The 16,566-nt window shown below is 41.2% G+C and overlaps 1 protein-coding gene across 1 annotated transcript in view; it reads left to right on the forward strand.

The window, feature by feature from the left end:
- HSD17B12 (hydroxysteroid 17-beta dehydrogenase 12) overlaps positions 1-16,566 on the forward strand; it is an 89,513-nt gene that overhangs the window by 22,460 nt on the left and 50,487 nt on the right. Inside the window, exons 2-3 of the mRNA XM_055793818.1 lie at positions 10,710-10,756; positions 15,352-15,427. Coding sequence (XP_055649793.1) covers positions 10,710-10,756; positions 15,352-15,427 — 123 coding nt within the window. The remainder of the gene's footprint in view (positions 1-10,709; positions 10,757-15,351; positions 15,428-16,566) is intronic.

Genomic DNA, 16,566 nt, shown 5'->3' on the forward strand with positions numbered 1-16,566 from the left:
GTCATGGAGCTCTGAAAGGTCAACCCATGTTTCAAAGGTGTAGAGAAAAGGTTTTATTTAGCATTGTGTTCTGGGGTCTCTTGACATGTGCAGCAAAAAATTATGGAATTTCATGCCCACAGTCTGATTTTTAAAAAGCTGTTACAAGGTGCTGTTGCTTCTTTTCATGCCCCAAAACTTTTTGGAAATTGGTGTCCTCACTGTGAATATGAAGGTACTCAAGTAAGATGATTTGAGTTACTGCCAGCACAATATGGGGTTCCAGAAGGAACCCCTTCCTGGTTCAGATCCTCTTCATGAAACCAGAATCTCTGTTCTTTTAGGACCACTGTTGTATTTGTCTCTCATATCCCTAGCTGTAACTAGCCTCTCCTTCATGAAGAGATGAGCAGAGACACTCTGAAAGTGTGTTGAGATGGGGAGTGGGAGGAAAAAAAAGGTAATTTTTCTGATGCCCTCTGACAACCTGAAGAAAGCTAGAATCATGCAGTTAGTGATATATATATGTAAAACAATCAACAAATTAGGCTTATTTTGTTTCCCATTTTCCTTCTGATGCTTTAAATGGCTAGTAATAAAGAGATTCTTGTTGCAAGTTTGTAGTTATGTCTGTCTTGTCCTGCACTGCTGTCTCGCATCTCAGAGCTCCTCCAGCAAGTTAGGTTCTTCATCCTTACTGTGCTCTTCTGAGTCAGAAACAATTTTTTTTTTCTTCTTTGAGAGATCCTAGTTTCTGGGCTTAATTGTGACCAACTTGTATTTTCTTCCCAATGTTAAACCAAGCCAGGGGTCCTCAAACTTTTTAAGCAGGGGGCCGGCGCGGATGAAGTGGCAGGCAGTCATCTGCGGCTGCTTGGTTCCCCCCCAGCCCCCGGCGGGGGGGTGTGTGTGTGTCTGTAAATACCGGGGGCCGGATTGAGGACCCTGGGGGGCCCGTGGGCCACAGTTTGAGGACCCCTGAACTAAGCTTTTCCTTTTCTGTTGGTTGTGCTACATGGGCTTATGATGAGCAAACAAAACCCTTTTAGAATTCATCTCCCAGAACAGGTAACTCTTAATCATTTTAGCAGCCTCTTTTTTTTTTTTCCAGCTGTTGCCATTTAAATGACTTAATGTATTATTGCTTTCTATTACTATGGGAAGCACCTCAGTGGATGCAATCAGGTTGTATAAGTTGTCTTTATAGCTGCATCGGAATGGCAGTTTATAGTCCATTTTATATTCAGCCACTGCACCCCAGATACCTTTCTTCCATTGCTTACGATGGTCACCTCAACTCTAAACAAAGTTAGTCTCCAGTGCGTGTCTTGACATCTTGTACTGCCATGTCACCAGGTAATATCTGGCAATACTATTTTTTTATTACTCTGATCTATAAACCCATCTAATTCTTTGTGGTGTTACTCTGTGAGCCTTTTCACTAGCTGGGTTATCTGTGAAATTCATGAAGCATTCCCTTCTTTGTGCGGTGGTCACCAGTAACAGTGCTGAACAGGATTTGTGCTGAGATCAGTCCCTGAGGAGTGTAACTAGTAATTTGGTTTTATCTTGATAAAGTTCCTTTTTCTTGGTCTGAACCATTGTAGGTGCCTTCCTGGGTAGCTTCTGTCAGTATTCTAAGATTCTTATGTTTGGTCCCAGTCAGCTTGAGTCACAGTTTCTTATGGTCATCATATAAAATGATTTCCTTTTGTCTCATAGATTTGGACCATTATTTTTGTCTAAATTGATCACACTTAAGTTTGGCATAGTTTGCCTTTTGACTGAAAATGGATCTAGTGCTGCATTTTGTCCCAGTTGCCACTTTTCTTCTATACTTGTGATTATTCTGACACCTTGCATAGCTTTGACTTGAAATGAGTATGTCCATAGCTTGCCAAGATCACTTGTTATCATCTTCTGTTTGCAGGTGGTGGGTTTTTTTTGCCATGTCATTGACTTGAACTTGTTTTTCTGCCTGTTACAAATATATAGTGAAAGAGGGGAAAAAAATGTCAAATTTCTTCTAGTGACTTCTTACTTAATGCTGCTTTTCAGGCTCCAATCTCAGACGCCCTTCTACTGGCTGCTTAGTTCATTCTCAAAAAGCAGCTTATCTATGCATGTTTCTGGTGGCAAACACTGAAAGCCATCAGATGGCACAAGTCCTGAGCTATCTGATGTTCAAAACCTTCCTGTTGTATTCACCCACTGCTAGAGACAGGAAGAACCGAGAACAGTAACTTGATCGACCTCTCTGCATGTGCTTTCCTGGCCTGCTTGTGCTTGCAGTGACAATTGGCATCTGTCACTTATTTTGCAGTGACGAACAAATCAGAGCTATTTGTTTGCCAAATGCTAATACTACATGGTAACTCTTATGGTAGTGCCTTACTGAGCACAAAGCAGCTATAGTTTTTGCGTATGCCTAACAGACTTCAGCAGATGATCTGAAAGACTTGGTTGCTATTGCAGAAGTTAAGTTCAGGGCGCTCTTGGGTTCACCTGACATTTTCTGGATCAAAAGCCTTGAAAGCAATTTGTAACAGGATGAGGTAGAGGCTTCTGAACACAGGAGATGGGATGACAAAGTTCCTCCTCTCCTCCCAGGCTCCCATATCCATAATGCAGCAGCCCATGACTAACAGGAGAAAAAGACCTCATGGCAAAGATTTGAGTGTGAGTGTGTAAAAGAAGGTCACTCTGGAACTGGGAGAGCTCACTTAAAGGCACCTAGGACTGATGGTGTGTAAGTGTTGCCCATGACTTTCATGAACTCTTCGTGTGGTTTTCTTGTTGAGATTTCTAGATTGCTTCTAGCTCTGAAGTCTCAAGAAATCTTGAAAATGCACTGCCCAAAACCCTTTCTTGCTGAAGTTCTGGGTGAAATGGGAACTTGTCAGTGCTGTGGTATTTATAGAATATTTTTCTACCCACAATCCTACTAGCTCCTAGACACAAGCTGTTACCAAGTAAGTGTTTGGTTCTGGGAATTGAACCTTTTTCTGTAGCCTGTCTTTTCAAAGCCTGACCGTTAGGTGTAAGCTCCTTTGTGCAAAAAACCCCCCTTTGTGTGAAAAAATACACAGAATTTCTAGGATTTCAGCTTGGGTACAGGTGATCTTTCTGAAGAGGTTTCCTATTTCGGCAAGTTAAATTGAGAATAGAAGTGAAGTTTGTCTTATTTTGCACAGAGTTTTCTGTTTTTATTTAATAAAAATGCAGGGAGTTACTGGCTGTCTTATTAACTTGCAGCCAGCATGCTTATCTTCTTTGTTCTTTGTTAAATATGAGCTGGCATGTGTTAGACTGCGTTAGCGTTCACTCTTTGGGACTTCAGTGGTTTCTAAATTTGGCATTGCTAAGCCGGTGCCCTGTTTGCTTGAATCAATTGGGGCTTCTATTTTTAGCAACAAAAGGGAATTGAAATAGCAATTTTCTTTCCATGTAATAGATCCCCAAGAGGAATACTGATGCAAACTCTCTGTCATCCCATATTCTCCCCCTCCCCAAAAGCACTCAGACGAAAGGCAGCTGTCACGGTTTGCGGCTGTATTAATCTTTAATCAATCGAGTGTTTTCTGCATTCAGGTGTTCAGGGAAAACAAGGGTCACGACTAGGATCTGCCTAGAATAACTAAGTGCTCGTGCATGGATTGTGCAGTCAGAATTTGTGGGCAACGGCAGGGACAGACAGAGCAGCTAAAAATAGTATTTGCTTGCAGTGTTTCTCCAGTCTATTTTTGATGCTTGATTTTGATAAGGTTGATTGGGCTCTTACTAAAAATAGCTGTTCCTAGCAAGCTGAGGGCAAAAAGTAGAATATTTTTAACCAGCACAGACTAAAGTACTTTTGTTGGCTGGAGATAATCTAGAAGCTTGGTATTGGTCAAATGCCAGTGATTTATATAAATCTGTAATAAATGAAGCACAGCTTGATGCCAAGCAGGGATAGTCTTTTCTCCCCTTGCCAGCTTTTGTTTTCCCCAGGAGCTGTCATATTCTTAATATAGCCTCCGTGTTTCGTAGCAGAAGAATCTTGAGTCTTCAGTTATTTATGTGTTGTACCTATGCTAAGGTTAGCTGTGCTATGAAGCTTCTCCCAGCCGTATTGCTTTAACAAAACACACTAGGGTCATACTTTATACTTTATATTTATGTCTGCTACAGCTGTGTACTGTGCCTTGACAGACCCTCACTCCAATCCGGATTCAGTCTTGCAGGACAGGGATGGCTCTTCTGTGTGAACAGAGGATGTAGCTGAGAGACTAGCTCTGCAGTGGCCATTTTGACAACAAATTTGAATACCTCTCAGGATCAGAAGTGTAGCTGAGCTGCCCTCCTTGAGATCTATTTGTTAGCTTAATTTTTTGGCAGGAAGAGTATAGGTATTCCCAAATCACTGTACCCACATCTTTCAAGGGGGGAGTAACATCGTTAGTAGCTTGAGTTGTTCTTCCTAGGTAATGATGTGCATGAGTGCATCTGCAGTACTTTGAAAGATTGCCTAAACTCATGGTTTTCTTAATGAAAACAGGAAAATGGCTGAACTGAAATGGCTTGTAGTTTGAAGGGGATAGTAGAGAACATGCGTAATACTTGTTAGCTTGGTTGTGCAGGTAGTCAAAGCAGTGTGAGGAGTGTGCCTGGTGCTGTTTGTTAGCAGCAGCATGGATATAAGTATTGCATGCTTTATCTCCATTAGGCATCTCAAAAGCTTATTTTGCAGTGGAAAATGTGTGTGTTTACCTGAAGGCAGGCTTGGTCTCTTTAAGCTTTGTCTTCACTGTAGTCTAACCTTGAATTGGGGAGTCACGAATCTATAATCTTGTTTCAGCGTGATTGCTCTGCAGAACTGCAGTAGAATTTTCTATGCTTGCTGTTGCTCCTTTTCCCTGTGTCAGTGCTGGTCCTTGTTCCCATCATGAGATGAGATGATTTCTACATGCCTGCCTCATGCTTTACTGCACCATTCTTTGATTTTTGTTTTAAGATGTCCTGGCTGCATAAGAAGCAGACTAAAATGTTCTTTCTGGATGTTGAATATTCACTTCAGTCACAGAACAGACTGCTGTGGTCTGCTAGGTGCTGCTCTTGCCTGGCTGTAGAGCAGTACCCCCCTTTTTAACAGCAGGGAATGTTTATCCAGCATACTACTTAAGTGGTGGATGTTCTCTAAGTGACCTCTTATTTGGGAAGGCAGGGGCTGTTACAAGCAGAAAGAACATGCGAGCTCCATGCACCATTGGTGGTACCTTATCCTATGCCTGTTTAACCGTGGGCTGTGGGATTTCTGAAGGATGCAGGAGCTATTGGAAGCATTTGCATATTCAGCCCTTTGGAAGCCTTCTGGAGTGGTGCCTACCTTTGTAACCCCTGAAGTCATGTACCACTTGGCATATTAATATTCCATGCTAAAGTCACTGGTTGGTTACACAACTTCTTTCATGGGCTTGGTCTATGGCTTTTTTTAATATCAGGAAAGCTATTTCCTTTTAGTGCAAGACCATGCATTTCTCTGACTGCTGAGTTCGTTTAACTTTGCCCTGTATTTGTCAAGGGTTGCCTTGAGTTTCGTCCTGGGTGGGAAATGATGCCCAGTGCCTATGAACTGCATCATATCTGTTGTATATGTGACAAAAGCTGTGTAAACACACAATGTGAAACATTAGGAGGTGAAGTGGCTAGGTGGGGTTAAGGTTTAGAGGATTAGTGTGAGTTGTGTCTAATCAATAAGTAGTCCAGTAGTAGAGGTTGTGGTGGACTTCTGTGTAGCTGTATCTTAAAATTAAGAGGTCACTGTAAGAAGTCAAAGTTTATGTAATTAAACTCAAAGCAGGAGGTGAAAAGGTGTAGGTGGCTTGTTTGTTTCTTTTTCTTCCCTCCCCACACCATATAGGAATCAAAATTCTGGCACGGTTGTTAGGGCAAAGATGCCCTAATGTCCTAAGATGGTTTTGGTGATTTATGGAAGTGATTGCATGATGTGTTAAGGATAATACTGTAATTAAAAACTTAACTGCTGATCGGAGTTCTTCTGCAGATGACTTGTGTATATGCAATGGCAGTTGAAAGATCTACAGCACACATACAGCATAGCCTCCTTGAGCGGTGTAAGCAGATAGATGATGCCCCATACTGCTTGCCTTGTTCAGAGACCTTGATAGTACATTGAAGTTTCTCTTTGCATACCTACACTTTAAGACTGTATCCAGAGCATTGGTGGGTTCAAAGACACTTAATGTGGTGTACACCAGTGGCTATCATGAATTGTGATTAAGTGTTTTACTAGCTTTCCCACTACTTATCTGCTATTTTGAACAGTATAGGATCAGTTGGAATATAAGGCTGTTCGTGCACAGCTGAAGTGAAAGCTAGGACTAGAGGATAAAACCCATGCATACATCAGTTAGCCGTTATAGCAATGATTACGCCAGTCTTACATATTCAAGAAAGTGTCATTACATAGAAGAGCAACAAATGTTCCTTACAGTGTTCTGTACTCGTGAGGGCCAAGCTATATGTCTCAAAACAGGAGTCTTCAGGCAGGTTTCTCAGAATGGAGAACAGATGATGTAGTCTTGCACGTTCCAGGTCTGTACTTATATGCTAGTTTCAGAAAAACATGTCTTGAGGTGGGAATCTGTTCCAAATGCAGTCCAATTATTTTCTGAAATACCTTGTGTCCAGAGTTGAACGCTGGCTAGTGGTAACTTGTGGGGTAGAACATCTCCAGCCCAATGCGCATATATTGATTTATTAAGTGAACTGTTTTCAGAGTATGTCATGTTACTGGATACCTTTCCTTAATTTTCTTCCCCTTTTCTTCTACAGCCCCAATAGTTGGGGAAAGATTGATGTTTACGTCTTTGCCTAAAATCAGTGTTTCAGTACAAGCTTCCATTCAGGCAAACTTTTGTTTGGTGGGCTCACACACGAGCTGCCTGGGCTCTCTTCTGGAGACGGCAGATGGCTGAAGTGGGAAGCTACTACAGTTAGTCTATGGGGTAGATGTGTATAATCACACTTAAGAGCTGGTGCAGCTTTTTTTACAGACAATAACTTATTCCTACCCTACTTGCTTTGCCTTCTTTAAGCTCTGCCAACTGCAGCTTGTAACTTTTGTTGGAAGACACTGGAGAAGAAACAGAATTTAAAAGCTTAATCCACACTTGGAGTTAAAACTAGCTTCAGCACATCAAGTTGATAGTAAAGATTTAGTTAAACTGGCACAGCTTTAGAGCGGTTAAAACTAACACTTGGCTCTGGAGTGGAAACTAGAGATGAACGTAATCAATATGAAATTTAATAAATGAAATAAATGACAAGTGCCTTGCTAAGGCACAAGTCTTACCAAAGCTGCTTCTTTTTGTTGCTCTCCCCTTCCCTGCAGCGTGCATATACGCTTCAGGTAACTCAAAACGTGGAGGAAGGTAAGGTTGCTGAAGCTGGACATTGTGATGGCCCAGGCAGTTGTCTTTACCCCACCTCTCTTCCTTGCTTTTACAACATAGGGCTTAAGTATGCTGTCTGCTCCGGCTGGTGTCTAGCTGGGCAGGCTTTCTGACCCACCAGACTCCTCTCTAATTATCCCATAAATGGGCAGTAACTACAGCTCCCTTGCTGAACTGGGTGCTACTGGTCAGGAGCAGGAAAAATCTGTATCAGCACATTTCCCTGTTGCAGTCCTCCGGTGCCAGTTTTGGTGGCTTCTGCACCAGTGCAGCTGCTGATGGGAAATCCATTTACTTAGAATGGGTGAAGCTAGGCCAGGTGGCTTCTCTTGAAGTGCCCAGGGAAGGGAAGTGTGGCCTAAAAAAAGGTGGCTTTTTGGTTGTATGTTAGAAAGCCATCCTTGTACTGTGTTTGCTCCACAAGATGATGTGGGAACACAGAGCAAGAGACAAAGTTATCCTTCATGAAGGGGAGTCATTAATAAAATGATCCTATTAGTGCCTTCTTGTAAGAAGAGGATTTCCCTTATTGCTAAGAAAAACTAGCTGCATGCTTTATTCTGATGCCTATGCCTTTACCTGTAGCAGAAGCAAAACAGTAATATGTATTAGCTAGGTGTCTGTTTATGTAAGTGATGGTTCAAGCACTTTTTTTTTTTTTCCTTCCTGGTGGGATTTCTTAATGTTTTTCATCATTTATCTGTATTAGATTTGTCCAAATTTCTCAAGTTATGTTCTGGAAGGTACTTTAGCCTCTGGACTACAGGTGATTTTAAGTAGAAGTAGGACCTAAGAAGGGAGGAACCATCCTGTTACTTGTACTTCAGATAGAAATCCCCACTCTTCAGCTTGTCTCATGCTCCAGCCGCTTCTATTACAATTTACCTAAGCAATGGATTCAATAAATGAGGTAAATATCCTTGACTGAAATTGTACTTGCACTTTATTAAGCCTTTAAAGTGCTGCAGATGCTTTTTGAAGTCCCTGCCTTATGGAGCATGCACTCTTAGCTGTAGCTGCTAAAGGTGAACAACTCACAGTGTCAGAAAACAGTATTTTTAAATGCTGAGCTTGTTATCTGGGAATGAAACCATTAAATCCATGAATTTTGAGTTGGAAGGAGGAGAAACTATCTATAAGCGTTATAGGGAATAGCTGCTCTTTAGGTACCTCACTAACTAGAATGAAGGAAACAAACCCCTTTTCCAGAGTCATGGAAGTGGACTGTTTGCCAGATTGGGTCAACTTAGAGCATATCCAACTACGGTTGTAAGCCTAGTGGGGAGTGGTACTGGGCACAGGTTTTCGTTGTGCTCCTGTTTGTTTTACTGCAGCAATAATAAATTATGTGATAATACATAATGTGAAACCCAAGATCAGTAAGGCTGAAACTGAAGCTTGTTAGTCCTTGAACTAAAGGGATGGTGCCATCCTGAAGGACTGTAATGCTGTCTGGTACATGGGTAACAATATTGGTGCAAGTTTGGTTGTAGCAAGTGGACTCCTGGGAATACATTCTTGATTTCTTCCCCAAGGTCTGCTTTTTTTCACCATTTGGCCCCTTGCTTGACTTCTCTACATGGGGATTTGTTACTGTGACTCATTTCTCTAATTGTGGCTGGATGGCAAGTGGCAAAATGGTGTGACCCAGGCACTTGGTTTTCTCGATAAAATTCACTAGAGCTCATGGTGCAGCAGCTAGAGCTGTTTACTAGCTGGGGCATCCTGTGTGTGCAGTATGTGTTAATACGCGTATGGTACAGTCCTGCACATCCTTATCACATGGGAGCTACAGCATCTTGCAAATAAGCCTTGAAACCAGGGAAGGGATAAATGTATGTGTATGTACCTTCATCTAGGGTCATCCGTAAACCTAGCTTAAATCAAGGGCATGACTATCTTTCATTCCGAGCCTGTTACTGCACTGTTGGCTGGCCATTCAAGCTCAGATAGGACCATCACTGGCAGCTTCATCACTTGCTATTACGTCCACTTATTTATAGCTAGCAGGCACAGAAACTGAAATAGTTACAGCATTTCCTAGCTGTTATTACTCAAACAGAAATATTCTGGCTGCTGTTTGCATGCCAGCTGTTATGGGTGATCTGCAGGCAGTGACTAATCAAATCATGTGCAAACACATCTCCTTCTGGTGCCCTGAAGGGAAGTTATTGCTGGATCCTAGTGCTGGACAACACCTCCATCTGCTGTGAGTTTCACTCAGGTAGAGGTTGACCTGAGAGTTCAACCAACACTCTCAGTTCAGTTTTCTGAAACATTAAACAAGCCCAGTTATTTGGGCATGTCTTGTGTTCATTTATGCTTCCACTGCTTATCCCTGAACTTGTTCAGATCTAACAAGTACAAACAGAAAAATCCAGGAGTATATTCTCTAGCCACTTGGAAGTGAGAGCAGAGACAGAAGAATGAGTAAAGCTAAATGAGTAAGGATGTTGAGGTGTAGGCATTGGTTTGATGAGGAGGAAGTGGAGCTGGATGTGCTTGCTTGAAAAGTAGTTGGGAACATGGCTTCTGGATGGAAGAACTGCTGTTTAGTGGGCAAACTGAGATGAGTGGCTACTGGTGTGGTCAGAGTCGTGGAATTATCTGTCAAACTAATGACGTGTTGAGTCGCTGAGAGCTTGTCAGCATGCAGAAAAGAATCCTAGGAAGACTTGAGGCTTGACACAGATCCCAGTCACCCACAGGTGAAAGTTTAAGCTCTAGAAGCCCAGCTTGCAACTAATGGCTACTGATCAGTCACTTATACTGGCTGTTAGTAGTAAGCACAATGGCCACAGAAATCTACTGGAGAGTCACTAACAGAGACCTGTTGCTCGTGTCCTAAAATGTCTGTTTTATTGGATGCTTAAAGGCTTTAAGATACTTTTCATTTTACAGTGTACTTAAAACTAAGTTGAGAGCTGTTTTAATAGTTATAACTGAGCTTTTCTTAGTTAAATGACTTGGAAATCTTCCTTAGTCTGCAGCGCTTCTGAAGAAGCGTAGTGGGCCAGAGGACTGGCATGAGGAGGAGTGCTGAACCTGAATCTTGAAACAGTTAGGCTCCTAGCTCAGTCTCTTCCTCTCCTTTCTTACATGTGGAAAGGTTTTAGTTTGAGTTCTCTAAGAGATTTATTCAAAATTGTACACCTATTCAGATATGTTTTGATATGTCTCTTGGCTGGAATGAGTATTTTAATAGCTTACTAATAAACACTCATTGCAGTTATTTCTGTGAAGCAGCTAATGTATATATTTTTTCCCCCTCTACAGTGGTCACAGGAGCTACTGATGGGATTGGAAAAGCCTATGCAGAAGAGGTAAGAATTCTTAGCACTTCCAAGTGATACCTTGATCCTTGGCAAGATGTCATGCTGTCTTAACTCTGTCAAGTAGTAGGTCATATCTCCTCACCTTTATTTAACAGGTATGTGTGGAGAAAGAGGTCTCCTGCCTTGTCTCCCTCTGGTGACCAGCCAAGAATTTTATCCCTTTTTGTTAGCTTCCTTAATTTGTGAATTCTGTTTTCAGCCTTTACCTTGTCCTTTAGGTTTTTTTTTTTTAACTTCTTCTAGTTGTTACAATTCTTAGCTTTCTCTACCTTTGCTATTTCTTTTTGGTATTTTCAGGCACTGACTAAATGGCATTTCTAGGTGGTTGCAGTACGTTCCAATTATTAACTATAGTTCATGAAGTCTCTGAAGCTGGGTTTTACCTCTATCTCTTTTACTGTACTTTTTCTCTTGATGGATATGTGGGCTCCAAATATGGTACTGGAATGTATTGCTTAAGACAGAAAGTGCCTGTTAGTATGGGGCAATTTAGCCTATAAGCCCAGAGAACATCATGACAAATAGTGCTGACTACAACAATTTATAGCAAAAATAACTTTCAGCTCCAGCATCAGTATCAAAGTGAGCCAGTCTGTACTCATGTTTGTGTTCTCTGAAACACCAGCACGACTTAGCGTGAGGAGATCAGCTGTGAGATATTCCTTTTTCTTGAAGTTTCTGTTCTGTGGAGCCCACAGGGAAAGTAGCATTCCTCTTCATGGGTAGTCCTTGTCCTTCAGATTTCCCTACATCCCTGTGTGCTCTGCTACCTGTACCCCTGGCCCTTAAATTCCTTTATGCTTTGCAGAAAATAGCACCTTGTCCTGCTGGGTCAAGAAGGGGGGGTTGACTGCAAAGCGAATTAAGCCTGGTGCCAGCAGCACCTGATTCTGGCCTAGAGCTGGCAGCTCATACCTGCCAAATATCCCAGTTACCTGGCACTGAAGCAAATGATGCAATACTTAAATCTAACTGCCTAGAGTAAGTGGAAGGAGGTGACTGTGCCCAGGGCATAACACTATGAGGAGGAAGTCCTCTGATGTGAGAGACACCCACTGATCATCATGGGAGATTGGTTTAATGATCTGTGTTAGGTTATTGAGTGAATGAAACTACAGCTTGCTTTAGGTTCTGCTGGTGTCTCCAAGAACTAGAGGCTGCCTTCAGACATGAACATGTGCTGCTGGCAGAGCCCTGTATGTGAACCCTCGTTAGGAAAGCTGATCCGCTGCTGGGAAACCGACTGTTTCAGCTTCTTTGCCATAGTTGCTGTTGGCACAGAACACCCAAAAGCACCCCAAAGGGCACATATATTCATTCTTGGGCTGTAGAATAAAGCAAATCTTTCATGAGTTTTTTTATGATTGTTATTTATTTATTTATTTAGAATAAGATAAAAATTCACCCTTTGAGAGTTTAGGTGGATGAAGAGTACTTGATGAAGTAAAGCGTGGGTGTGGGGTGAAATGTGGAATGCCTGGAAAGACTTCTCAGTCTTTCAATTGACTCTAGAGGTGTCTTCATAAGAAGACTGTCAGCAGAAGCTTGACTTTCTACTAGAAACTACCTTCAGGTTACTATAAATGCCACTGGCATACAGCTGATTGGGTGCTGACGGCTGTTGTCATGATCATGCAGATTACTTCCTTCTCCTTGGATGAGTTTGTGAGAAATATAACGGTGTGTTGAGAATCGCCTCTTTGAAAGTTTGACATGATCACCACTAAGTAATGGAAGAACGTTACAAATTTGTGGATTCTTTCCAGTTATACTCTGCTGTGTTGTTTATTTTCCTTCTTTTCCAAGCAAAGAGCCATTTTTACACTTTCCACTCTTGCAGTATTTAGATCTCTGTTCTTTGCTTGGCACTGGTAGCCTTTTCATCACTAGACCACCTCTTCATGAAAGGTGGTGCCATGGTAAATGCAAGTTTTCTCTGTCTGGGTAATGATCACCCAGTCTTTGATTCCAAAGCAGCATGGTTTTGTGTTTGTTTCGTTTGGTTTTTTTTTTTTAAAGGATATGGTCAGAAATCATTACTTGTTACCCCTGTATTGCTGTTTGCTTTTGCAAATCGTGAGTTAAATTTTAACCTTAGATGTGTTTGTATGCTAGTGATAAACTAGAGGTTGTGATCCCATTGTGTGCTCTGTAGTACTCTGCTATGCACATCTGCTTAGTGTTGCTTTTTTAGATCCTCTTGCTATACTTACTCTAACAAGAGCTTTAACTCTGCTTTGGTGGGCTGTCATTGACATTCCTTTCCATCCTGGAGAGAAAGGGCTTTAAAAGCGGTTATGTTTTGCTACCAAGGTGGAAAAAGTGGTAGTTACGAACATGACATATAAGAAATCAGATGTCTGCATCCACCAGCTGTGTTAGAATGGTGACTCTTGCTTGCATCAGTCCTTTAGCTATGAAAGTATCTTGCCAATGCTTGCTACTCCGGTGAGTTTTGTGATGAGTTTTAAGGTCTTCTTGTGCAGCCTTTTCATGAACCTAGAGAGAACGTGCCAAAGATCTAAAGACAGTTATCTGCGAAGCAAGAGGGTCTTCCTTGTTTCTTACATAAAAACATAATTAGCTACTGGGATCTCAGAGGATCATTATTGGTCTTTGGACTATTGTGGTTCCACTAGGCCTCTACCAGTGAAGTCGGAGCACTCAGCAGAAACTGATTTGGTTGCATCAGACTCAAACCAAACGTGCTGTTGAGCACTGTCTTTTCCAAGTTTGATTATTTCTCTTAGTGGTATTTGTTCCTAGTTGCAGGCTCTTTCCTTGGTCATTTTATGGGCTTTGTACTCTTGAGAACTCCTCTTGCAAATGGGTTTCTGTTTCCAGATTTCAAATGCACTTCTCAAGGTGTGTCCCTTTAATGTGAATGCAGCAGCAGTTTCTTGCAAGCTCACTCTTGTGGCAGAAGTTCTCTAAACACGCAGAGGTTCTGCTGAGTGCGTTGGCATGGCTTTACTGCCTTGGCTTTTGAGACAAGTACAGCTGGATAGTTTTCCATAAAGCTCAGGTACCTACTTCAGCAATTTGAGAGCCCAGAGGTCATGGCTGCTGAAAGAAAGCAAACTGCCTGTCAGCAGTCTGGAGTTTGCGTCCATGGGGAACATCTTTGGGGCTTTTTTGCCCCATGGGACCACAGCTGTTTCAGACTTTTGAGTGGATTACTGTCCAATTGCCCTCAGTGTCACAGGCTGAGATAGTTTTAGGTATAGTGTTTGCCTTCACTGCCTTGATCCTGTGGAATGAGAGTGCACTATGTTATTCCCTTCTTCCCACTGCCTTCTAAGCCTACTGTTGGCTTCATGAAAAGTTAATCTAGTGAGCTAGGTGCTTATCTGGAGATGGATGTGTTCATCCCTTTTAGACACTCGTCCTCATAACACCACATCATTTCCTTGAGTGGAAAGCTTAAGTTACCCATAAGCCTGAACTTGGCAGTGGTTTGTTAGCAGCTCCTAGTGAGTGTCTTTGGTTTCATCACACCTCACTCTACGCTCATGAGAGATCTAGTATGAGATTTCTTCTGCTTAGAGATCACACATGTGAGTAAAGCATGGAGGTCACTAATGAACTTGGTCATGCTTCTCTCTGAAAGAAGCTTTCTTTGTTTGTGTGCTTCTGCTAGAAAGGTAGATGAGATTAAGTCTCTTTAGGTTGTTGCTGTACCATGCTGTGGTGGTGTGGGATTTTTTAGGTTTCGTTTTGTGTGGGGTGTGTGTGGTTTGGTTTTGGTTGTTTTTTTTTTTTTTTTTTTTGCTCAAGACCCATTCTCACTGGCTTCCTAAGGCAGTGAAGGAGTTTTATGGAGCAATGATAACTTACCTGTTTTTTATATGTAGGTGTTAAGTGTCTGGAAGGCAGTGTCACTATGAACTGTGGATATATTGTTATTTTTCACTGGAACAGGGACTTACAATAGTCACAAACATTGTTTTCATTGCGGAGTAATTCAGATATGTAGCTCTCTTTCTGCAGACACTTTTAAATTTAGTTGTTCTCATTTCAAACTTGCAGTAGTATGTCTGATTTGAGACCAGGATATCCTCTGGCCACAGCTTAAGTTACACAGATAGCTTCCCTAAAAGAAATGCATGAGTAAACTAACCTTTATATCTATGATTAGTACAAAGTTGAGTGGAGCCTGACTAAAGGAAGGAAGTATTGGGTGCTGGGGTAATTTTGTAACACGGGTGTTCAAGTGACCATGGATATCTTAACTTGGCATGTTAAACTTAATTGTGGGTAATAACTTCTTTGCTCTGACTTGCAGAGGTGTGGTAAAATTTCTGTAAAATACCTGCTTGTTTGCTTTCTATTTTATAAATGTACTTATACACCTGTATCGCATGACTGAGAAGGTAACAAATTTGTCATGAAGGGAATCAAGTAACAAGTACCATGGAAGTATTTATCCTGGTTTTCCCGTTCATGTGTCTATTTAAAATTGTAATTTTTTCAAACTTGCTGGTCATATATATGTGATATTTGATAAATTATGCAATTCTTTTAATTAGGATACTAACTTGGAAGTGATTTATGACTGTTCTATGTCTCCTGTTTTCTTGCAGTTAGCAAGATGTGGAATGAAGGTGGCTCTAATCAGTAGGTCAAAAGAAAAACTGGACCAGGTTGCTAGTGAAATAAGTGAGTTGAAAACTTCTTTCCTAAACTTCATGGGCATGCTTATAAATAAATACAGTTGCACATGAGCTTCATACATGCTAATATATACAGCTCTAATTTTGAAAAAGCTTTGCTGTTGTGCATAGTGCAAATGTTAGATATAAATGGTAAAGGCCTTGCAGATTAATTTTATGGGTGTTCACGTTTAACTTCTGAAAACAATAGGGCTCAGTTCTCAGATAAGTACTTCTAAAACTCTTAGCCTTCCATAAGAACAGCTTACCAAGTCAGTCCAAAATACCACCTATCCCCATAGTAGCTGTCTAAAATCATAAGGCAAAAACCATGTAGCCTTTAATTCATCTGAATATTCCCTCAGCTTGAAGCAAGTTCGATTTCATGGGCTTCAGCCTTAAGGGTGGTTTCTTTGTAAGTCAAAGTTGTTGAAAACACGTTCTTTATGTTGCTTGTTATAATACCAAGTATACAAATTTATTGTGGGTAGTTTCCCCCTCCTCTCCCTTTTTTGTTCTGTTTGGATAAACTACTTGGATCAGATTAGAGAGCTGTAAGCTCTTTTTGGGTGACAAGTGTGCATAGTCAAAGGAATGAATATAGGGAGTGAGTTACTGTGTTTAAGAACCTGTATTAGCAGTAATTGTGTAGTAAATGGCTGTAACGCAAAAATAAGGGAGCAGCTTAATATTCCAATTACAAAAGTAAGGTGGGTATTTCTATGGGATCAGTTAGGAGAAAGCTTCCTCAAGTCTCATGCGGACAAATGATTTTTGCAATTGGAGCAAAGTATAACCATAGAATCATTTAGGTTGGAAAAGACCTTTAAGATCATAAAGTCCAACTGTTAACGCAGGACCCTCATTTAATCTATATCTCTTTAAGTCAGATTTCCTGCAAGGTTACTAGTTTATGCAGAGTATGTCAAGATAAAGTGAAAAATGCAGCCTGGTGTATAGAAGTTTTTGATAAGCAGGAGTGGAAGTTGTGTGCTATGAAGCAGGTTTCTTGGCATAGTGATGTTGGGTAAAGAAACCATTAAGATTATACTTCTGTGTTACCCTCCCTTGTCTTGCTTAGGTTTTCATAAAATGGTTTGTATACACAATGCAGATAATTCTAAGAGCTGTTCTCTTTCACAGGTT

Source organism: Falco peregrinus, chromosome 1, assembly GCF_023634155.1.
Source record: "Falco peregrinus isolate bFalPer1 chromosome 1, bFalPer1.pri, whole genome shotgun sequence".
In the NCBI taxonomy this organism is placed as follows: domain Eukaryota; kingdom Metazoa; phylum Chordata; class Aves; order Falconiformes; family Falconidae; genus Falco; species Falco peregrinus.